The sequence below is a fragment of the Cherax quadricarinatus genome, chromosome 49, assembly GCF_038502225.1.
Source record: "Cherax quadricarinatus isolate ZL_2023a chromosome 49, ASM3850222v1, whole genome shotgun sequence".
In the NCBI taxonomy this organism is placed as follows: domain Eukaryota; kingdom Metazoa; phylum Arthropoda; class Malacostraca; order Decapoda; family Parastacidae; genus Cherax; species Cherax quadricarinatus.
This window is the reverse complement of record NC_091340.1, coordinates 25,463,962-25,489,447: the sequence shown is the minus strand read 5'-3', so window position 1 is coordinate 25,489,447 and position 25,486 is coordinate 25,463,962. Positions and strand designations below refer to the sequence as shown.

Sequence of the window (25,486 nt, the reverse complement as noted above, 5' to 3'; positions counted from 1 at the left end):
AAAAATGACAGGATGGATAATGAGAACCTTCAAAACTAGGGATGCCAAGCCCATGATGACACTCTTCAGGTCACTTGTTCTATCTAGGCTGGAATATTGCTGCACACTAACAGCACCTTTCAAGGCAGGTGAAATTGCTGACCTAGAAAATGTACAGAGAACCTTCACGGCACGCATAACGGAGATAAAACACCTCAATTACTGGGAGCGCTTGAGGTTCCTGAACCTGTATTCCCTGGAATGCAGGCGGGAGAGATACATGATTATATACACCTGGAAAATCCAAGAGGGACTAGTACCGAACTTACACACGAAAATCACTAACTACGAAAGCAAAAGACTTGGCAGATGATGCAACATCCCCCCAATGAAAAGCAGGGGTGTCACTAGCACGTTAAGAGACCATACAATAAGTGTCAGGGGCCCGAGACTGTTCAACTGCCTCCCAGCATACATAAGGGGGATTACCAACAGACCCCTGGCAGTCTTCAAGCTGGCACTGGACAAGCACCTAAAGTCGGTTCCTGACCAGCCGGGCTGTGGCTCGTACGTTGGTTTGCGTGCAGCCAACAGTAACAGCCTGGTTGATCAGGCTCTGATCCACCAGGAGGCCTGGTCACAGACCGGGCCACGGGGGCGTTGACCCCCGGAACTCTCTCCAGGTAAGGGGGAAGCGCTAAACCCGTAGGATTATACAGCACCTGTGGGAGAAGATGTGGAAGGTATTCACGCTTAATTCGGGGAACTGGAGCACAGATCCAATTCCCTAGAACAAGAACCCCTCACCAGTGTCAAGGAACCTTCCCTGAGGGGTAAGCAATGCATAAACTTCACCTACACCACCAACTGCACTACATAACTCCGTAAGTATGCTATTAAATTTTCATTTTTGGTGTCAAAACCTTAAGGAAAAGTTTCTCTACCATTTTAGAAGATAAATTTCTCATGGAGGAAAAAATCGAGACACCGACAGCACATTTGATTTCAGAGTCAGAACAGTGAGAGAGTTAAGGAGTTTCAGTTCTTAATGTTGATATTTTGCCTCTTGGCCTAACTTAATGATGACTTACATGCTGTATATACAGTGGACCCTCGAGTTTTGGCAGCCTCAACTTTCGTGAAATTCGACCTTTGGAGAGTTTTTTTTGGAAAAATTTGGCCTTGAGTTTTGTGAAAAAACTCGTGTTTCGGCAACTGTCTGGTACCCGTCCACCCGTCACCACGCACACAAAGCCAGTCTCCCACGCCATTCACGCTCGGTGTGCTATTGTTTACCAACACGTGACCATCACCCCGCGGGTTCATACGTAATAATCCATTGTTTTTTGTGATTACAACTGCTAAATAAGTCACCATGAGCCCAAGGAAAGCTAGTGCAAGCCCTTTGGTAAAGAGAGTGAGGAACACGATCGAATTCAAGAAGGAAATCATTGAAAAATATGAGAGTGGAGTGCATGTTACAGAGCTTGCCAGGATGTATGGCAAGCTCTGTAACAACCATCACTTCGATCATGGCAAAAGGAAAGGAGATAAAGTGTGCTGTTGTTGCAAAAGGGGTGGATATGCTGACAAAAAGGAGATCACAAATCCTCGAAGAAGTGGAGAGGGTATTGTTGGTGTGGATTACCGAAAAACAGTTAGCAGGAGATAGTGTTACGTAGTCAATAATATGTGAAAAGGCAAGGCAGTTGCATGACGATCTCGTAAAGAACATGCCTGCAACAAGTGGTGATGCTTGTGATTTTAAGGCCAGCAAAGGTTGGTTTGAGAGATTTAAGAAGCGTAGTGGCATTCACAGTGTGATAAGGCATGGTGAGGCTGCCAGTTCTGACAAAAAAGCAGCCGAGAAGTTTGTACAGGAGTTTAAGGAGTGCATAGACACTGGAGAATTCAAACCCCAGCAAGTGTTTAATTGTGACGAATCAGGCCTCTTCTGGAAGAAAATGCCAAAGAGGACCTACATCACGCAGGAGGAAGCGACACTCCCAGGACACAAGCCTATGAAAGACAGGCTTACTCTCATGTTTTGTAGTAATGCTTGTGGGGATTTTAAAGTGAAGCCTTTACTGGTGTATCACTCTGAAAATCCCAGAGTGTTCAAGAAATACAGTGTCGCCAAGAGTAATTTGTGTGTGATGTGGAAGGCTAACAATAAGGCATGGGTCATAAGGGGAATTTTCCTAGACTGGTTTAATGAAGTGTTTGGCCCCAGTGTGAAGAAATACCTCCTGGAAAATAAATTGCCACTCAAGTGCCTCCTGGTAATGGACAATGCTCCTGCTCATCCTCCAGACTTGGAAGAGCAAATAGTGGAGGAGTTTAGTTTCATCACGGTGAAGTTCTTGCCCCCTAATACAACTCCTCTCATCCAGCCCATGGACCAACAAGTCATTTCAAACTTCAAAAAACTCTACACCAAAGCAGTGTTTCAGAAGTGCTTTGAAGTAACCTCAGACACTGAATTGACCCTAAGAGAGTTCTGGAAAGATCACTTCAATATCCTCCATTGCATAAACCTTTTAGGTAAGTCTTGGGAGGGGGTGACTTCCAGGACTTTGAACTCTGCTTGGAGAAATTTGTGGCCAGATTGTGTACAAGAGAGGGATTTTGAAGGGTTTGTGGCTGACCCTAAGGAACCTATGCCAGTTGTGGAAACTATTGTGGCATTGGGGATGTCCCTGGGGTTGGAGGTGAGTGGTGAGGATGTGGAAGAGTTGGTGGAGGACCACAGGGAAGAACTAACCAATGAAGAGCTGCAAGAGCTTCATCTGCAACAGCAAGAGATCACAGCTCAGGAAATTGCTGCAGAGGAGGAAGAGAGATGGAGATTAAGGACATTTGTGGAAAGTGGACTTAAGTGCAAACATTTATGGATGAACTTCACCCTAACAAAGCTGTTGCAGGCCATATTGGCAACATGTACAATGATAGTGTTGTGTCCCACTTCAGACAAATCTTAAAGAAACTCCAGAAACAGACCTCTCTGGACAGATATTTTGTGCGACAGGGGTCCAGTGACTCTCAAGCTGGTCCCAGTGGCATTAAAAGAAGAAGGGAAGTAACCCCAGATATGGACTTCATACCTGAAGTCCTAATGGAAGGAGATTCTCCTTCCAAAAAAATAGTGTACACCTTCCTCCTATCCCCTCCTCCCATCTTCCATCCATGCAGAAGTCTTCAGTAAAGGTAAGTGTAATATTATTATTTTTTTAAATGTATATACTTGATTTCTGATTGCTTTCATTATGTAAATCTTTATTTAATTTGGAAAAAATATTTTACTTTAATATTTTTGGGTGTCTGGAACGGATTAAATTTATTTCCATTATTTCTTATGGGGAAAATGGTTTCGAGTTTCGTGAATTTCGACCTTCGGCGGGCTCTCTGGAATGGATTAATCACGAAACTCGGGGGTCCACTGTACTTTACAAGAAGATAAAAATAACAGTTGCCATTTTATACACTTTACAAGGTAAGAACAACAACAGTTGCTATTATATATACTTTACAAGAAGATAAGAACAACAGGTATCATCATATATTTTGTACAGTAAATTTTTGACTTACTGAACCTTGACTTAACCAACTTCAGAAATACAGAGCAAAATCTGCTGGATTAATAGATTAAAAAACAAAGGATACAGCCCTCTGGGTACATGAGTGTTACTGTTACAATCATGGCTACTCTGATTACAGAAGCTACTGTTACCATTACAATCATGGCTACTCTAGTTACAGAAGCGAGTGTTACTGTTACAATTGTGGCAAACAATATTTATTAACCACAATCACTGTTACCAGCCACCCACTCCTTCCTGTTGGTCCTTTAAGTCCAAAGTTTACTTTCATTCATTGTCTTGTTGGTTGCAACATAAAAGGCCTAGAAGCTATCATTCAATGCCCTCCTGTGGTTGTTTTGCATCACTGTCATGTGAAATTCTTCCTTGAAAAATTCCCCAAGATATTAATGTTGGTTAACCTGGGAAGCAGCAGACCTTAAGTGCTCCTCTGACACACACTGAGCCAAACTCACAAAGCTCATTCTGTGTATAATGTCATTACTATCATGAGGTAATTTTAAAAACAAGACAATTATAATTTATGTTTTCATTTTTAACACACCAGTGGTCTCCCACTGAGGTAAGGTGACTCAAATAAGAAGAAACACTTTTACTGTCACTCATTCCTTTACTGCCAAATGACATCCTTCAGAGTGCATGTCCTGTACTCCCCACCTCCAGGACTCAAGTCTGGCTAACTGGTTTCTCTGTATCCCTGTATACTCCAATAGCATGTCAGATCATAAAAAGTACTTGCTTCCACTCACTCCTATCTAACACACTTGCACAAGCCTGTTGAATGTCCAAGCCCCAGGCACTCAAAAGCCTCTACACACAAAGACAACAAATAAGAGATTTCCTTAACCCATAAACGGTCCAAGCAGATCCACGTTCACATGTGTAGTGCTACAAAAGTAGATCTAAGTTTTTTTACATATTTTCAAATATAACAAAAAAAAAAAGTAGATCAAAGTTTTTTACACATTTTCAAATGTAGAAAAACAAAAAGAAGATCTACTTTTTTACATACCTTTAAATGTTGAAAAAACATATACAGTGGACCCCCGCTTAACGATCACCTCCAAATGCGACCAATTATGTAAGTGTATTTATGTAAGTGCGTTTGTACGTGTATGTTTGGGGGTCTGAAATGGACTAATCTACTTCACAATATTCCTTATGGGAAAAAATTCGGTCAGTACTGGCACCTGAACATACTACTGGAATGAAAAAAGTTCGTTAACCGGGGGTCCACTGTATATACGTTTGGACCGTTTACGGGTTAAAGGCAAGTTAATCTCTGAAACATGAAGGGAAAATTCTGGTTAGAGAAACAGACCATGGAGCACAAACTGACTGCATCGTATTGAGGTCAGTCAAGACAGAGGGAACAAAGAGCCATAAATGAAAATGATAAGTCCCAAATAGTTCTTGTTCTAATAAAATACAGGGTGAAAAACCACAGCCAGTATAAGGCCTTAAAGGCGACTGAACGTAAACTGATGACAATAAGGTAATGAGTGAAATACAGAGGTCACAATATGACTGTGTTCAGTGCAACAGATCAATGACCCAAATGAAATTTTCAAGACTCAAAACCCTGGCATGATCTTCATAATGTCCAACGTAGTTCTCTTCCCAGATGACTCTGAAGAAGCCATCGACAGCATGACCATAAACTCTGCTCCAGGACCAAACTCGAGGAATTCCATACTTATGAAAAACTGTAGAAAACCACTACCTTGAGGCCTTTAGTATTTCATGGAGGAGGAGTCAGGACACTGGTGTCATACCACAGTCATGAAAACCACTGATACTGACCCATTTCACAAAATGTAGACCGACAGCCATAACTTCACACATTATCAAAATCTTTGAGTCACTAAGAAAAGATTGTTAATCACCTGTAATCATAACAATTGCACAATCCAGGGAAGCATCGGTTTACAGCAGGTCACTCTTACCTTTCACAATTGATAGATCATTACCACATGGTCCTGTATGCACTAGAAGACAAGCTAAATGCTGATGTAGTGTTCAATGATTCTGCAAAAGTGTTCGACAAATGCCACCATGGGGTGATTGGAAAAGTGGGCAGATTGATATTTAACTTCATAACAAATAGAACTCAGAGTGACATTAGAGGCTGCCACAGTAGAAAGCTCTGTTCCTCAAGGCATGATACTCCTTCCATTTCTGTTTCTCATTCTCATATCATACACTGACAAGAAAATAAATCCTAGAAATGCAACATCCTTTGCTGATGACACTAGAATCTCAACAAGTGGCATCCATTAAAGATGCAGCAAATCTTCAAGCAGATATAAATCAAGTCTTCCAGTGGGCCTCAGACAATATTATGTACAATGAGGACAAGTTTCAACTGCTCCACTATGGAAGAATGGAGGAAATAAAGATTGTAATGAAGTACAGGACAAATTCAAATTATACAACGGAACAAAAGTCCCCCGTGCAAGACTCGATAGGATCACAACAATGTTGTTACTGCTACAGCAAGGGAAATGATAGGCTGCATAACAAGAACTTTCAAGACAAGAGATGCTGAGTCAATGATGATTCTCTTCAAGTCACTTGTACTCTCCAGGCTGGAATACTGCTGTATACTGATGGCCCCCTTCAAGACAGGCAAGATTGCTGAAATGAAAAATATACAGAGAAATTCCACTGCTCATATACACTCAATCAAGCATCTAACTACTAGGAACAAAGTACCTTCATCTGTATTCCTTGGAAAATAGGTGATGAAGGAACACAATCTACACATGGAAAATCCTGAAGGGACTGGTTCCAAACCTGAACACCGAAATCACTCCGAATAACAAAGAGACTTGGCAGTGTGTGTAAAACACCTCCACCAAAAAGCAGGGGCACGAGGAGCAGGCTAAGAGAGACTTCGACGAATGTGAGAGGTCCCCCGACTCTTCAGTGCCCTCCCTCCATATATGTGGGAATTACCAACGAACCTTTGCAAGTCTTCAAGAGGGAACTGGACAAAATCCTCAAATCAGTGCTTGGCCAGCCAGGAGACAGCCTGGTTGATCATGCCTTGATCCTCCAGGAGGCTTGGTTTAGGACCAGGCCTCAAGGGCATCAACCCCCAGTATCATTCAGATCAGGTATCTCCTCCCTCCAACCTTTTCTGATACAACCTTTACCCTTCCTTCCCTTTACCCCAGATTTATACACCCTCCAAGTTATCCTCTTATTTTCCATCATCTCTAAATGTCCAAATCACATCATGCACCTCTCCCCAACCCTCTGAATAATACTTTTGGTTTTCTCCATACCAAATCTTCAAACTCCAAATTCTCTGAATATTCCCACCACACACTGCCCTTACATATGACATCTACATTGGCTTCAGCCTCCTCCTTGCTGCAATGGTTAAAATCTATGATTCACACCCACATAACAATGTTGGTACCACTACACTCTTATTCATTCATTTTTATCCTACATGGATAAGGGTGCCTTTAGATGCCTCAGTGCATCACTCACCTTCTTCCACGTCATCAATTCTAAGGTTCACTTCAACTTTCATTAGACCCATCTGCTGACAAATCAGCTCCCATTTTTTTTTTTTTCAACAAGTCGGCCGTCTCCCACCGAGGCAGGGTGACCCAAAAAAGAAAGAAAATCCCCCAAAATAAAATACTTTCATCATCATTCAACACTTTCACCTCACTCACACATAATCACTGTTTTTGCAGAGGTGCTCAGAACACAACAGTTTAGAAGCATATATGTATAAAGATACACAACATATCCCTCAAAACTGCCAATATCCCAAACCCCTCCTTTAGCATGCAGGCATTGTACTTCCCATTTCCAGGACTCAAGTCCGGCTATATAAAAATAACCGGTTTCCCTGAATCCCTTCACTAAATATTACCCTGCTCACACTCCAACAGATCGTCAGGTCCCAAATACCATTCATCTCCATTTCACTCCTATCGAATACACTCATGCATGCCTGCTGGAAGTCCAAGCCCCTCGCCCACAAAACCTCCCTTACTCCTTCCTTCCAACCTTTTCGAGGACGACCCCTACCCCGCCTTCCTTCTCCTACAGATTTAAATGCTCTCCATGTCATTCTACTTTGATCCATTCTCTCTAAATGACCAAACCACCTCAACAACCCCTCTTCAGCCCTCTGACTAATACTTTTATTAACTCCACAATTTCTCCTAATTTCCATACTCCGAATTTTCTGCATAATATTTACACCCCACATTGCCCTTAGACAGGACATCTCCACTGCCTCCAACTGCCTCCTTGCTGCTGCATTCACAACCCAAGCTTCACACCCATATAAGAGTGTTGGTACTACTATACTTTCATACATTCCCTTCTTTGCCTCCATAGATAACGTTTTTTGACTCCATATATACCTCAACGCACCACTCACCTTTTTTCCTTCATCAATTCTATGATTAACCTCATCCTTCATAAATCCATCCGCCGACACGTCAACTCCCAAGTATCTGAAAGCATTCACTTCTTCCATATTTCTCCTCCCCAATTTGATATCCAATTTTTCTTTATCTAAATCATTTGATACCCTCATCACCTTACTCTTTTCTATGTACACTTTCAACATTCTACCTTTACACACACTCCCAAACTCATCCACTAACCTTTACAATTTTTCTTTAGAATCTCCCATAAGCACAGTATCATCAGCAAAAAGTAACTGTGTCAATTCCCATTTTGTATTTGATTCCCCATAATTTAATCCCACCCCTCTCCCGAACACCCTAGTATTTACTTCTTTTACAACCCCATCTATAAATATATTAAACAACCATGGTGACATTATACATCCCTGTCTAAGACCTACTTTTACCGGGAAGTAGTCTCCCTCTCTTCTACACACCCTAACCTGAGCCTCACTATCCTCATAAAAACTCTTTACAGCATTTAGTAACTTACCACCTATTCCATATACTTGCAACATCTGCCACATTGCTCCCCTATCCACTCTATCATATGCCTTTTCTAAATCAATAAATGCAATAAAAACTTCCCTACCTTTATCTAAATACTGCTCACATATATGTTTCAATGTAAACACTTTATCTACACATCCCCTACCCACTCTGAAACCTCCTTGCTCATCCGCAATCCTACATTCTGTCTTACCTCTAATTCTTTCAATTATGACCCTACATTCACTTCCTCCATACTCCCTCCCTCCAATCTGATATCCAATCTTTCATAAACTATTCATTTTGTTACTCTCATCACCTTGCTCCTTATCTTCACTTTTGATTTGCTTCGTTTACAGAGCTTCTCAAATTCTTCTAGCAACCTTCACAACTTGTCTTTAGACTCTCCCAAGAGCAGTGCCATCAGCAAAAAACAACTAACATCTTCCACTTTGTATTAGATTCTTTATCTTTTAGTCCAACAACTCTTTCCAACACCTAAGCATTCACTTCTTTTACAAACCCATCTATAAACATATTAAACAACCATGGTTACATCGCACATCCCTAAGTCTTACTTTTACCCTAACCTGAGCCTCACTCTGCATAAAAAATTAATTGCTTTTAGTAACCTACCACCTGTTCCATGCACTAACATGTGCCACATTGCTCCCCTATCCACTCTGACATATGCCTTTTTCTAAATCCATAATTGCAACAAGCTGCTCTTTACCTTATTGTTCACTTATATACCTCAACCACTTGGTCTACACATACCCTGTCCTTCCTAACACCTTTTCTTCTGTGATCCTGATCAATGTCTTTCCAATAACTCCTTCAATAATAACTACTACACACTTGTCCTGGTATACCTTACATACCTGCAGAAATTCAAAGTTGTCCTGGAATTTTCCTTTAATTAGTTTATCTACTGGTACAATCTGAAAAGAAACAGCAAAAATTAAAAAAATTTGAAAACCTTTTAATAATAATTCTTAATTAGAATTAATATTAATGATAAAATTACCACATGAATCATTTCCACCAGAGTGACCTAAAGAAACAAACATTCAGTATTGTTAATTTAGCACTGGCTTGCCTGAAGTGTACTGCCATCACTTGTCAAATAACACAACTGACACTGTCACCCATCCTTCAGAGTGCAGGCACTGTACTGTACACAAATAGCCCGCACACAGGAAGAAAACTCATGATGACGTTTTAGTCTGACCAATAATTAGTCACTCAACAACTACAACAATGTTGACATTTACTCAACAGCTATAACAATGTTGAGCGGTGTTACAGTTATGACAAAGCAATCTCAACTCTATCTGCCACAATTGTCATTACTGGCCTTCTGTTTCCCCTTTCCATTAGCCCAGTAAGTAGAGAATTGACTGTATACACACTTCTCTCACCTAGGATTTATATAATAAATGGTATACAATACTGACATTTTGATGAATAAGACATGTGGGCAACACTTGGGTACCTTTAGTGATGAATAAGACATGTGTGCAACACTTGGGTACCTTTAGTGATGAATAAGACATGTGTGCAACACTTGGGTACCTTTAGTGATGAATAAGACATGTGTGCAACACTTGGGTACCTTTAGTGATGAATAAGACATGTGTGCAACACTTGGGTACCTTTAGTGATGAATAAGACATGTGTGCAACACTTGGGTACCTTTAGTGATGAATAAGACATGTGTGCAACACTTGGGTACCTTTAATGATGTTTCCCAACAAAAAAAGATAATCAAATGTTGCACAGGTGTTTTAATCATCTTACCATTGATGAATGCAAGTGTTGTAGTAATGTTGGTAGATTACTGACAATATGTTAGGTAAAAGGACACAAGTCCAATTAATTTGATGTTAGTGGCACCTGTGTCTTTTTGCCTAACACTGCAAGTATTGTATGCCAGTGTTGCATATAGTATGTCTTGTTCATCATCCCACCACTGATGTATGCCAGTTTTGCACAGGTTTTATTCATCATCCCACCATTAATGTATGCCAGTGTTGCATGGATCTTATCATCCCACCATTGATGTATGCCAGTACTACACGAGTCTTATCCTACCACTGATGTATGCCAGTGTTGCACAGGTCTTATCCCACCATTGATGTATGCCAACTTAAATCTAGTTATACTCTAATTCTTGTAAACAACTTATATAACACCTTAGTGCAATTACAACTGAGAGTCTTGTGCCTTTTTTATATCATTAGATTAAACTCAGTTGTACTATAGCTCATTCTAGCTCAATACATAGTCAATACCAAATTCATTATATTAGACCATAGTGTAATTACTAGTGAGAGTCTGGTGCTATTTTTAATTTGTATTTTTATATTAATAGATTAAACCTAGTTGTACTATAGCTCATTCTAGCTCAATACATAGACTATACCAAAGTCATTACATTAGACCTTAGTGCAATTACATGTGAGAGTCTTTTGCTATTTTTAAATTATATTTTTATATTATTAGTTTATACCTAGTTGTACTTTAGCTCATTCCAGCACAACACATAGACAACATCAACTCCATTATGTGTATTAGTGACTATACTCTACATGACCAAAATGCTATAGCTATACACTTGTCCAAACTTCCCACCACTACAGATGTCAGTACTAAAACTCAACCCACAACTCAGGATATAAATAACCATAATTTAAACCTAGAAGATGATTGATCACGTTGACCCTGATCTAAACCTCCATAATCTGACACACAATCAAAACCTATTGGAAAGGAACTGCCTTTACTACACAGCATCACAAGCCAGCACTATCCTAAACAATGCTAAAAGTCTATCAGTACTTAACTACAACATTAGGTCCTTAAGCAAACACTATGATGACCTCCTGGCACTCCTTGAATCACTAAAGACACCCTTCTGCATTATTCTTACTGAGACCTGGCTTAAGCAGGACACAATAGATATCTACCCTCTACCAGGATACACAGCAATCCACAACTGCAGACCATACCAAGTTGGGGGTGGTATTGCAATCTATTACTCTAACCAATTATCTTGTATTAGCACCACTTGCTTTAGTGATGAATATGGAGAATACATTTTTGCTAATTTTACTGTAAAAAACCTTAAGATGCCTATTACAATCGGTGCCATTTACCGGATACCCCACACAAACATCCCAAATTTCAGTGAGAAACTAAAGGCACTAATAACAAACAGACAAATGAATAAGCACCACCTTCTCTTAGCTGGAGACTTCAACATCAACCTTGGCCTACTAGATGATCAGCCTGTAACTGATTTCATCAACAATATGAACAACACACTTCTCATACCAACAATAACTAAACCAACCAGGCTCACTGAAACAAGTGCAACCATAATAGACCACATATGGACCAATATACTAGCCCCCCTTAAATCAGGGATAATCACAGATAGCACTACAGACCACTACCCTACCTTCCTCTTGACAAACATTAGTAAACCACCACTTGAATACAACAAAGTTTCATTTAGACTCCATGATGAGGCCCCAATAAGGAAGTTCACAGCTGACCTAGAGACTGTTGACTGGCCTACAGAATTCTCCAAGGCCAATGGTATTGATGACTGGACAGACATTTTTCTTAACAAATTACTTAGACTATACAACAAACATTGTCCTATAAAAACGAAACAGATCACAAACAAACGGCTTGGTTGCCCATGGCTAACCAGCACCATTCTGAAATCCATTGATAAGAAACACTAATATGAAAAGCAATATAGACAGGGCTTAATACACAAAGATATTCTTAAACACTATTCATCAGTCCTCACCAAAGTAATAAAGAAAGCCAAACAACTATACTACTCCAGTAGATTCACTGACACAAGAGGAGATATAAAAAAGACCTGGAAAACACTCTCTCAGATTCTAGGGACCCACAAACTGAAAAAAACAAGAATATTGCCCTAACTAAACCTAATGAAACACCACTGCATCCCACTGACACAGTTAACAAGATAAACGACTTCTTCTCAACCATAGGCTCTAATCTCGCCAATAAAATCCCACGCACCAATGCCCATGCCGGGGACTACCTAGATGGGAATTTCCCAAATTCCTTCTATCTTGCTCCAACTGAGCCCATGGAAGTCACCAAGATTATAAAGTCACTTAAAAATAACTCAGGGAATCTGTCTAATGTCCCACCATTATTGTACAAGAGAGCGGCCCATGTCCTCTCGCATGCTATCTCATTACTTTTTATCAAGTCACTAGAAACTAGCACCTTCCCGAAACTACTCAAGACGGCAAGGGTTACACCAATACATAAAGGTGGTGACCCTACAGATTTAAACAACTATAGGCCAATATCAAACTTACCATTGCTATCCAAAATCTTTGAGAAACTCGTGCACAGGAGACTATACAGTATTCATTATTACGGCACAAAACATACTCAACCCCTGCCAATTTGGATTCAGGAAAAATAAAAGCACTAACGATGCAATCATAAAAATGCTAGATCTGCTTTACACAGCATTGGAAAATAAGGAATATCCACTAGGAATTTTTATTGACCTAAGAAAAGCTTTTGACACAGTACACCATGGCATCCTACTCCACAAACTTGACCATTATGGTATAAGAGGCCATGCGCTTGCATATTTCAAATCTTACCTTACTAATAGGTATCAGTATGGCACCATTAAAGACACAGCATCAACAACACAGCCACTTGATACTGGAGTTCCGCAGGGAAGTGTCCTTGGTCCCCTGCTCTTCCTCATATACATCAATGATCTTCCAAACGTATCTCAACACCTGAACCCCATTCTCTTTGCTGACAACACGACTTATGTCATCTCTCACCCTAATCTTGCCACCCTCAACACCATTGTCAATGAGGAGCTGATCAAAATATCGACTTGGATGACAGCCAATAAACTTACGCTTAACACTGACAAAACCTACTACATTATGTTTGGTAGCAGAGCAGGAGATGCGCAAATTAACATTAAGATCGACAACACTCTAATTGCCAGGCATAATGAGGGCAAATTCCTAGGCCTATACCTCAACAACAACCTGAACTTCAGCACCCATATCCAACACATAACCAAAAAAGTATCCAAAACGGTTGGGATCCTCTCCAAGATACGATACTACGTGCCGCAAACTGCCCTTCTCACACTATACCATTCACTTATATATCCATACCTCACCTATGCTATCTGTGCTTGGGGTTCAACTGCAGCAACACACCTAAAGCCAATAATAACCCAACAAAAAGCTGCAGTAAGAATAATCACTAAATCCCATCCCTGGCAACACCCCCCCCCCCCCCCACTCTTCATAGATCTAAGCTTACTCCCTGTTCAGTACATCCACACTTACTACTGTGCAATCTACATCTACAGGACCTTAAATTCCAATATTAACCTTGACCTAAAACGCTTTCTTGATAGTTGTGACAGAACCCACAGGCATAACACCAGACACAAACATCTCTATGACATTCCCCGTGTCCGACTAAACCTTTACAAAAATTCAATGTATGTGAAAGGCCCTAAAATCTGGAACACCATACCTGAAAATTCTAAAACTGCAGACACATTCATCACCTTCAAAACTACCATCAGAAAACATCTTATCTCCCTGATACACCCTGTCAACTAATTACACGAATACCACCTGGTGGTTAACACTTACACTCACTCACCCATTTGACCATAAACAGAAATATCAATCTCAATCTCAAAATAATGAATCTTAACTAGTCATAAGTTGGCCTGTGATACTCCAATACTGAAACTATGTATAGTGCCAAAACAAAAGCATTCACATTGCTAAACTCACAAACTAGTATTTAGTCACTTAGCCATAATACCAACTAACCTCATAATTTTGTAATATTTTAAACTTAAGATTTAATTTAAGTCTGCCCGAAATGCCTAGCCATGCTAGGTGTTCTAGTGGTACACTCTGTAATTATTATTTTACTACATGTAAACCACACAATAACCAAATTCTGTAAACTCAGCATTGTAATCCTTAAAGAGAATAAATTTTGAATTTGAATTTGAATTTCATGGGTCTTATCCTACCATTGATGTATGCCAGTGTTAAATGGGGGTTTTATTCATCACTACTTATCACACTTTAAGCCAAGGTAGTATGATTCAGAAGTAAAAAATAATTAAAATGGTAACTTTTAACAACATAATTGAACACTACAATGCTTAAGATACCTAATGTGCTAACAATCTTCTTCATAACTACATATTTTTGAAGTTAGTAAGCAGCACTTCAAATAATAATAGCACCTCAAATAACAACAGTAGCACCTTAATTAACAGCAGTACCTTAAATAACATCACCTGCACCTCAATCAACAACAAAAGCACCTCAAACAACAGTAAAAGCACTTCAAATAACAATAACAAAACCTCAAATAATAACCACCTCAAATAATAACCACCTCAAATAATAACAGCACCTCAAATAACAATAACAGCACTTTAAATAACAATAAGTGATAAAAGTGTCAGTAACAGTGCACAAACACTTGCCTTATCTACTTGCAGTTTTTTGAAGGCATATTGTAGGATCTTGAAGTTGTTGATGTACTCATGTTCCAAATTTGTGTTGAATTTAACTTTCTTCAGAACCATGGAACCTGGAACAAGACATTAAGACCTGTAATATACATCGAGAGATATTTCACTATATACATTACTGTTCAGAATCATGGAACAAGACATTAAGAACAAGATCTGTAACATACATCAAGAGATTCTTCACTATATATATTATTGTTCAGAATTATGGAACCCAGAACAAGACATTAAGAACAAGATCTGTAATATACATCAAGAGATGCTTCACTATAAAAATTGCTGTTCAGAATCATGGAACCTGGAACAAAACATTAACCCCTCCAGGGTTTGTGCTGTAGTTCTACTGCTTTGAAGAGCCAGTGTCAGTGCCGTAGTTCTTCGCCATGAGCTCAGCTCACTCAGATAAGCTGTGAGTGGTAAATTTGGACCTAGATATGAGAAAATGGGTCTATGTGGTAAGTGTGCACCATACAAAAGATATCCTGCAGCACACAGTGCATTTTGAGAAAAAATACCACGACTGTTTTTAGTTTAAAATAGAGATTTTTGCTGTGTGACTTGATTTCATATGGTTTAGTGATTGTATTCTCAGCTTCTTCGCTTCATTTATAGAATGGAATATGTATTACAGAAATAGAGATGATTTTGAGTGGTTTCAGGATTGAAAATAGCTTGAAATTGAGCTCAAAGTAGCAGTAATGTTCGATTTTTGCTGGCATTCAAGAATAAACAAATCACATCACTCATCCAACACACATCCAACTGGCAGGTATAACGTGCATTTACAAATGCGCTCATATTATTTATACAATTATTACTGTATTACATAACAGTAAATTTATTTTTGTGTGAATAAAAAAATCAAAATGGAATTCATGCATAAAGTCTGGGAACATAACTAATGAACAGGAGAAATGTTATTTTAGTGCCAGGAATGCCTGCACTGTTTATTCTAAACCTTATTTTGAAATTGGAATATTTTGAAATTTGTGTGAAACTGGCCAAATTACCAATTTCTGAACACTTTTTTGGGGTAGTTGAAATAGCTGATTGGGCAATTTTTGTGCTCAAACAATAAAATGGAAAACATACTAGTGAAACAGCTAAGAATTTGGTCAATGCAACAAAGTAAATGGCCTAAAATAGGACTCAAAGTGAGCAAAATTGCTGATGTGTAAATATCTCTGAGGCAGCAAAATTAGAGAAAGCCTGATTTTCTATCAAATTTTGTACTTTTTTGTTTTATTACCTTCAGAGATTTTTTACCATTTCATAAGTATTTTTTTTTTTAATTCTTGGAGATTGTTGACAAGTTTAAGATCGGGGGTCAGGACAATGAAAGAGTTAAGTAACATTTAAGCATTAGCATTAGTTAGCCTGAAATGCACTGCATATTAGTGGCTTTCTTTTGTGCCTAACAATGTTTTATTACATGTAACCTACATTATCTGTACTGCATAAAGAAATAAAATTTACATTGTAAGACTCCAGTTTGTTATGAATGACTTGAGAAGTTCAAATTGTTCTAACATGTTCTCCAAGAAGTGGATCATAGTGACTGCTTGGCTAATTTATAACATATTAAAGCACCTAGTCTGGGCTCCTCTGTGTATTTACAGTATACACAGATATACACCTTTCTATTTATATATGTACATGCATTCACACCTAAATGTATATACAAAGATGTACACACCTCTGGGTGTATATACATACTAGGATGTACACACCTCTGGGTAAATATACAAGGATATACACACCTCTGGGTGTATATATAATTAGCTCTTATAAACTTCCTCTATATCGTGATTTTTTTGAAAAAGTACAGCAAAACTGAACAACAGCACCCAGAAAGGCCTTCATGGTACAGTATGTGCTATTCAATTTTGGATGCTCTATCACAACTGTATTACAAAATTCCACTATATAGAGGATCTTCATATGTGAGCTGATTGTACAGAGAGAAGCATCTCTGGGAATATACAACCTTCAATAAGTGTGTCACAATAAGTTGGTTCACCTGGGAAAAGCATGTCCATGAACTGGCAGTAGGCAGCCCCAGTGCACAACTCTTCCACCTTTGTATATGAGGACTGGAGGCAGTCATTGACCCAGTTCAGCATGTCATGACGACTCAGGTTCTCTGTGGTCGCACTTGTTGAGAACACGTTTACTGCCATTGTTGCTGCCGACACTCTGAAAAATAAATACATACTATATCCAATCAAGGATCCCAATGGAAATTTAAGGAGCCTATTGGAAATTAGAGGACCCCAATGGAAATACAAGGTTATGTGTATACACGTATAGTCTTTATGAAACAATAGTCCAGCAACTTCTTTTTACCTCATTTTGATTAGATTACTTTAACTTCTAAAGTTTTCATTATAGTAATTCTCGTAACAGTGAACATTTCCATGATAATAAATTAGACACATGTGCAACTCTTGGGTATCTTTATTGAGGAAATGTTTCGCCACATAGTGGCTTCATCAGTCCATACAAAGGAGAATCGTGAAGAACAGAAGGAGAATTAGGTAATCAGTCCCTCAACCTTCAGTCCCTCAAGGTTGAGGGACTGATTACCTCATTCTCCTCCTGTTCTTCACGATTCTCCTTTGTATGGACTGATGAAGCCACTGTGTGGCGAAATGTTTCCTCAATAAAGATACCCAAGAGTTGCACGTGTGTCTAATTTATCAACATGGCGGTTCTCTGAACCATTCATCAACATTTCCATGATAGTAATTCTCATAACAGTGAACTGTTTCCATGATAGTAATTCTCATAACACTGAACTGTTTCCATGATAGTAATTCTTGTAACAGTGAACTGTTCCCATGATAGTAATTCTAATAACAGTGAACCGTTTCCATGACACTTTGAAAACTGAGAAGAACACAGACTATTTTAGATTTATGTTTACTTAGTGCTTTAGAGACTATCTCTAATATACCAATGTCACTATTTCAGAAATCTATCACTGTTTCAGTGAATATCTCAGTAAAATATCACCTTTTCAACGATTTTCTCAGTAATATATCAGTTTCAGTAACTATCTCAGTAAAATATCATTGTTTCAGGGACTATATTTGTAATATATCAGTGTTGCAGAAACTATCTGTAATATATCCCCACACTAACAGATAATATCTGCAACATGTCACTGCTTCATATTGTACGTGTAATATATCACTGCTTCAGGGATTACATATATCACTCCTTCAGAGACAATATCTGTAATATATCAGTGTTTCAGAGATTATATCTGTAAGATATCAGCATTTCTGAGATTATATCTGTAATACAGTGGACCCTTGACCAACGATATTAATCCGTTCCTGAGAGCTCATCGTTAGTCGAGTTAATTTTCCCCATAAGAAATAATGGAAATCAAATTAATCCGTTCCTGACACCCCAAAGTATTGAAAAAAAAATATTTATCACATGAAATATTAATTTTAATACACACAAACTGAAGAAGACATGTACAATTACATGACACTTACCTTTATTGAAGATCTGGTGATGATTGATGGGATGGGAGGAGGGGAGGTAACTTTTCACAGTGGGGGCAAATGCATGGTGTAACCAGTCATAGAAAAAGTCCCTAGTGACCCATGCCTTACTGTTTGCCCTCCACAGCACACACAAATTAGCCTTGAGGACATTGTTTTTCCTGAACACTCTGGGAGTTTCAGAGAGATACACCAATAAAGGCTTCACTTTGCAATCACCACTAGCATTAGCACACATCAACAGAGTAAGCCTGTACGTATTTCATAGGCTTATATCCTGGGAGAACCTTTTCCTCCTGAGTAATTTAGGTCCTGTTTGGCATTTCCTTCCAGAACAGGCCTGTTTCGTCACAATTGAACACTTGTTGGGGTTGGAATTTTTCAGCTTCACCATGCCTTATCACACTGTGTATGCCACTACAATTCTTAAATCTCTCAACCAACCTTTGCTGGCCTTAAATTCACAATTATGAGCACTAGTTCCAGGCATTTTTTCCTATTCACCTGGGTGTTAGTCAACTGTTGTGGATCACATCCTGGGGGACAAGATTAAGGACCCCAATGGAAATAAGTTAGACAGTCCTCGATGATGCACCGACTTTCTTGGGTTATCCTGGGTGGCTAACCCTCTGGGGCTAATCGTTTCTCGGTAATTGTTTCACGTTAAGCCACACCAACAACACACTCTCCACATCTTCGAGTAATACAGCTGATGGTGGTGCAGCAACAGCTGACCACAGTGCAGCAACAGCTGACCATAGTGCAGCAACAGCTGACTGATCCAGCAACAGCTGACTGATCCAGCAACAGCTGACTGATCCAGCAACAGCTGACTGATCCAGCAACAGCTGACTGGTCCAGCAACAGCTGGCTGGTCCAGCAACAGCTGACTGGTCCAGCAACAGCTGACTGGTCCAGCAACAGCTGACTGGTCCAGCAACAGCTGACTGGTCCAGCAACAGCTGACCGGTCCAGCAACAGCTGACCGGTCCAGCAACAGCTGACCGGTCCAGCAACAGCTGACCGGTCCAGCAACAGCTGACCGGTCCAGCAACAGCTGACCGTGGTGCAGCAACAGCTGACTGGTCCAGCAACAGCTGACCGGTGCAGCAACAGCTGACCGGTGCAGCAACAGCTGACTGGTGCAGCAACAGCTGACCATGGTGCAGCAACAGCTGACTGGTCCAGCAACAGCTGACGGTGGTGCAGCAGCAGCTGACTGTGGTACGACAGTATTTCTCACCCTTTTTACCACAGGGTTGGCACTAGAAGCTTTCTTGGGGCCCATGGTGACTTATTTTGCAGGTACAATCACTTAAAATGCTGTGATAATATAAAATGTTCCGATTGTATGTTTGGATGCGCCCGCGGTGGCTGGCTGCTTGTAAACACTGGCACCCACGGGACAAGTGAGGCGCGCTCAGGCTGCAAGTGGACTCGTCTCGAATGGAATGAATCGCGTTGGTAGTTTTTTAGCGCTAGTCGAGGCAAAATTTTTGCGTTAAAATGTATCGCTAGTCGGATTTAACGTTAGACGATGCCATCGTTGGTCGCGGGTCCACTGTATATCACTATTTCAGAGATTATATCTGTAATATATCAGTGTTTCAGAGATTATATCTGTAATATATCACTGTTTCAGAGATTATATCTGTAATATATCACTGTTTCAGAGATTATATTTATAATATATCACATTCAGAGATTATTATTCTTTCAACAAACCAGCCACATCCCACCAAAGCAGAGTACCCCACAAAGAAAAACAAGTTTCTCTTTTTAACTTTAATGTATACAGGAGAAGGGGTTACTATCCCCTTGCTTCAGCATGTTAGTCGCCTCTTGTGACGCGCATGGCTTATGGAGGAAGAATTCTGTTCCACTTCCCCATGGAGATAAGAGGAAACAAGAACAAGAACTAGTAAGAAAACAGAAGTAAACTCAGAGGGGGAATGTATATGTATGTATATGCTTGTACTGTACATGCATGTGTAGTGTGACCTAAGTGTAAGTAGAAGTAACAAGACATACCTGAAATCTTGCATGTTTATGAAACAGAAAACAGAAAAAAAGACACCAGCAATCCTACCACCATGTAAAACAATTACAGACTTCGTTTTACACACTTTGCAGGACGGTAGTATCTCCCTGGATGGTTGCTGTTTCCAACGTACTACTTAGGTTTCAGAGATTACATATAGTATCTGTAATATATCACTGTTTCGAAGATTATATCTGTAATATATAACTGCTTCAGAGATTATATCAGTAATATAGCACTATTTCAGAGCTATATGTGTAATATATATTGTTCTAATCTGCTGTATATTGACACTTATAAGAAACATATACGTACAGTCTAGAAAGTTAAATAGGATGGGTTTGCAATAGGTTTGATTAGTTCTTACACAATTAAGATACAAACAAATTGATACATTTTCTGTTCAATGCTGAAAAGAAAAATTTATTGTGCAAAGGATTTTGGGCAAACTAAGCATAAAAGTTTCACTGAAACAGGTGCTGGACAACTCTCGTCTTCTTCCAAAATTTTAAACTTACACAGCGCTTTATATACTGTATGTATCAAAAACAGTATTAATCACGATTTAACACTTCCTAGTGAGCTGCAACACACTCATAATACACAAAGCAAATACTTCTTTGAGGATCACCAAAAGGTTATGATCATGATCGATTCCTATTGTAACTTACTGCTAGGGTTGAAATAGTAAGATAATATATGGACTCCAATGGAAACAGGTCACTTTGTCTAACTTTTTTGGGTTAAGTAAATTTATGTTGGCACAGATACACACAAGTACAGTTACCATATTTTCCAGTACATAGGGCAAACAAGCATATAATACATATATGATGATGTTTCCAAGCAGTTGTAATGCAACATAAGTAAATAACTGCTAAAGCATAACACAAAGCCTACCCTTGACCATGACCTTATTTATTTATTTATTTATTTATTTATTTATTTGAACATGATACAGAGAAATACAAGGAATACAATTTTTAAAGTGCAGCATGCCAAAGTCCCTTGTATGCAGAGCATTATGGGCAGGCTTAAAATTAACTTAAGATTAACTAAGCAATGATATATTCAGTGGTACAAAAATTATTGTAAAACAGATAACAATTTAGTACAAATGAGTATTACAAAGACAGGTCATATGGTCATTTACTGTGTTGCTGTGTAATCAGTAGAATGGAGTACAGTGGTCCCTCGTTTTTCGTAATTAATCCGTTCCTGGAGGAGCTACTATAAATGAAATTTACGATTTGCGAATCAATTTTCCCCATAAGAAATACTGTAATGTAAATACAATTAATCCGTTTCTGACACTCGGAAGTATTAAAACAAAAAAAATTTTTTACATGAAATATACATGTAGTATATAAACAATACAATGGGAAATGATGAATGAAACATTAACAGCATAACACTTACCTTTATTGGAGATTCTTCTTAGTGTATGGGAGACTGGAGGAGGAGAGAGATTGGATTGTTTACAGTTTGGAAGGGGAATCCCCTTCCAGCAACACCTCAGGTACCAATTGCTTTTCTGGGGTTACTTCTCTTCTCTGTTTCTTAATGCCACTAGGACCACCTTGAGAGTCACTCTAGTCCTGTCTCGCAAAGTAACTGTGGAGAGAGCTTTGTTTCTGGCGTCTCTTTAACACTTCCCTAAAATGGTACAAGACTTTGTCACTGTACATATTTCTCACCTTCTTTACCACAGGCTTGGCACTAGGAGCTTTCTTTGGAGCCATGGTAGCTTATTTAGTACTTGCAAGCACTAAAACGAGTGGAATATTATGAAATATTTCGTAGGAGCACTTGAGGGGACCTTCACTCACTGGTAAACAATGCCAGACTGGCTGGGTAAGGAGGCCTCCCCGGCTCACACCGTGCGTAAGCGTCCTGGACGAACTACTATTCGCGAGTCAACCTATGAAAAGCGAGTCCATGTTTATACAAAAATACCCCTATGATTGGCGAAATTTACGATTGCCGAGAACTATGAAAAGCGAGGGACCACTGTATTCTGTTAGGTAATGAAGTTAAATAGTAACAAAGTTTGATTGGGTCACTGGTTGACATTTATGAGATACAATATAAGGGTCAGGGTGATTTTCCATGTTTTTTTGTGGAAAAAGGGCACCATTTATGCTAGAAAATATAGTATCATACATGGTGTAAATTACCTAGAATAACCCAAAAGTCAGTGTCTTATTTCCACTGGGATTATCCTAGGTAATTTACACACACATTAAATTATGTACGATAATTATATATATGTGTATCTGTACCTAAATGAACTTACTTATGATATTATCCTTGCAGGTGTAGTGCTTACCTTGATTATAATAACAAGTACGACACCATTTTGGTCAGTCCTGGACCACTGTTAAATTACAATGGTAACGCGACAATGATTGAAAACGGACCGAAAAATTATCACAAGGCTCATTTCCAAAGAGCAGATTTTTGGTGAATTGTTCCAACCACAGTACTGTGACCTTTTAATCTTTACCTGTCTAACATCCTCCATGTTCAACTGAACCTCAGTAAGAATACACCAAATATAAAAGGCCCCTGAATCAAGGACTGTCTACCAGAACCTACCACAATGTTCCCCTCTACCAACCCTTCAAAACCACTGTTATAAAGCACCTCTTGACCACAGTACCCCATTGCCTGGTGGTATGGCCTGGTGGCTAAAAGCTCTCGTTTCACATGACGAGGATCTGGGTTTGATTCTCGGTGAGGGTAGAAACATTGGGCATGTTTCCTTACACTGGCTGTCTATGTTCCCCATCAGTAAAATGGGTACTTGGGCATTAGTTGACTGGTGTGGGTCGCATCCTGGGACAAAACTGACCTTATTTTCCCAAAATGCTCTGCATAACAAGAGGCTTTCTATACAGTAGTATGTCACTGATGTCAGCTAGGCCTGTATACCTTGTACATGTAGAAATAAAGATATTAATATTATAATGATTCATTATAACAGCATCTCATGCACAAATAACCCACACCTAGGAGAATAAAACTTATTCAGTATCATGAAGACCTCAATGGAAATCAGCAACTTACGTGTACCTATGCCTCAAACTTAATACATTTATTGCAACCTCATTATTGAGTACATCGTCATCCACCTCACTTCCACTTTTCTACTGTAGTACAATAAATTATACTCCCATAATTTACAATCCTTCATTCTACTTTTGCTGTTGCAACAAGAGTTATTACTTAAAATAATCATTATATTTAATTACTTTATTTCTATACTATAATGTAACTTAATTGCTTTCAACATTTATGTAACTACTATGTAATTAATAATTTTAATTCAGCCCAAAATGTACAAGAAAGTATCTTTCAGTGTACAATAAAACAGTACATACTGTACATAATGTAAAATTATGTACCATGGAAAATAAACCCTACTATACACGAGTCATGTATACCTGGGGTATACCTGGAGAGGGTTTCAGGGGTCAACGCCCCCACGGACCAGTCTGTGACAAGGCCCCATGGTGGATCAGGGCCTGATCAACCAGGCTGTTACTGTTGGCCACACAGAACCCTACATACAGATCACAGCCCAGCTGGTCAGATACTGACTATAGATGCCTGTCCAGTGCCTGCTTGAAGACAGTCAGGGGTCCTTTGGTAATCCCCCTTATGTATGCTGGGAGGCAGCTGAACAGTCTTGGGCCCCTGATACTTATTGTGTTGTAGGGGCCATTCGTGGGTCATGTAGGGGCCATTTGCAGGTCATGTTGGGGCCATTCATGGGTCATGGTGGGGCCATTCATGGGTCATGTATGGGCCATTCATGGGTCATGTAGGGGCCATTCATGGGTCATGTAGGGGCCATTCATGGGTCATGTAGGGGCCATTCATGGGTCATGTAGGGGCCATTCATGGGTCATGTAGGGGCCATTTATGGATAATGTGGGGGCCATTCATGGGTCATATAAGGACCATTCATGGGTAATCCATGGATTATATGAGTCATATATGGGCCATGAATGTATGAGCCATGTGTGGGCCATGGATATGGGCCATGTGTGGGCCATGGATATGGGCCACATGTGGGCCATGGATGCATATGGGCCACGTGTGGGCCATGCAGGGGCCCGGGAGTGACTTACGGCCCCGGGACACAAGGTGACTCATTGTACAAACGTGATGAACTGACAATGGGCGCCAGTGTTGGCGTGGGCGAGTCTCCACGCCCTCACGCCCACAACACCCACGCCCTCACGCCCACGCCTACAATACCGTATATAATGCCCATGGAGCATTAAACCCGTCTGGGGCAGAGGTGAGACTAGCGATGGAGGAGACGCGGGTAAAACACTCAACTGCTATTGTACGATGCTTGTACACGCCCATACCCACGCTCACACCTACGCCCACGTCCACAACATCCAACACAGTGCCCCTGGAGCGCTAAACACACCTGGGTTGAGCTGAGACTTACCCCTGGGTGGAGAAGCACATTAAACCCTTATTACACCCACATATCACCCTCCTCACGCCCACACCCACGCCCACAGCCTCACCCACACCCTCTCATACACGCAGAATCCCCGGGAGAGGAGGCAAGGAACGCTAAACCCACCTGGGGAGGTAAAATAAGTGGCGGTGTGACGTAAGGTGTGTCCGGCGCTGCTGCTGCCTCGCACTCGTGTCTACACTATTTTACCTCTACTTTACTCTTCTCATCGTCTAAACCTCCTCCTAACACCACACATAATTAAGCCTGAAGGTTATTGATTGTTGTGGTGGTGTGAGGTCTGTGGGGGATGTGTAGGGAGGAG

At 39.9% G+C, this 25,486-nt stretch overlaps 1 protein-coding gene across 4 annotated transcripts in view; it reads right to left on the bottom strand.

Moving 5' to 3' along the window:
- The window catches only part of Eb1 (microtubule-associated protein RP/EB family member 1), a 76,260-nt gene that overhangs the window by 27,893 nt on the left and 22,881 nt on the right, over nt 1-25,486 (bottom strand). For 2 of the 4 annotated variants that reach the window (XM_070095290.1, XM_070095292.1), the window contains exons 1-4: nt 25,147-25,202; nt 17,140-17,315; nt 15,072-15,178; nt 9,391-9,450 (exon numbers count right to left, since the gene is read on the bottom strand). In XM_070095290.1, coding sequence (XP_069951391.1) covers nt 9,391-9,450; nt 15,072-15,178; nt 17,140-17,315; nt 25,147-25,166 — 363 coding nt within the window. In that variant the 5' untranslated portion in view covers nt 25,167-25,202. Of the gene's footprint in view, nt 1-9,390; nt 9,451-15,071; nt 15,179-17,139; nt 17,316-25,146; nt 25,203-25,287; nt 25,432-25,486 lie in introns of those variants that run through there. The other 2 variants (XM_053788558.2, XM_053788559.2) reach the window with 2 other exon arrangements.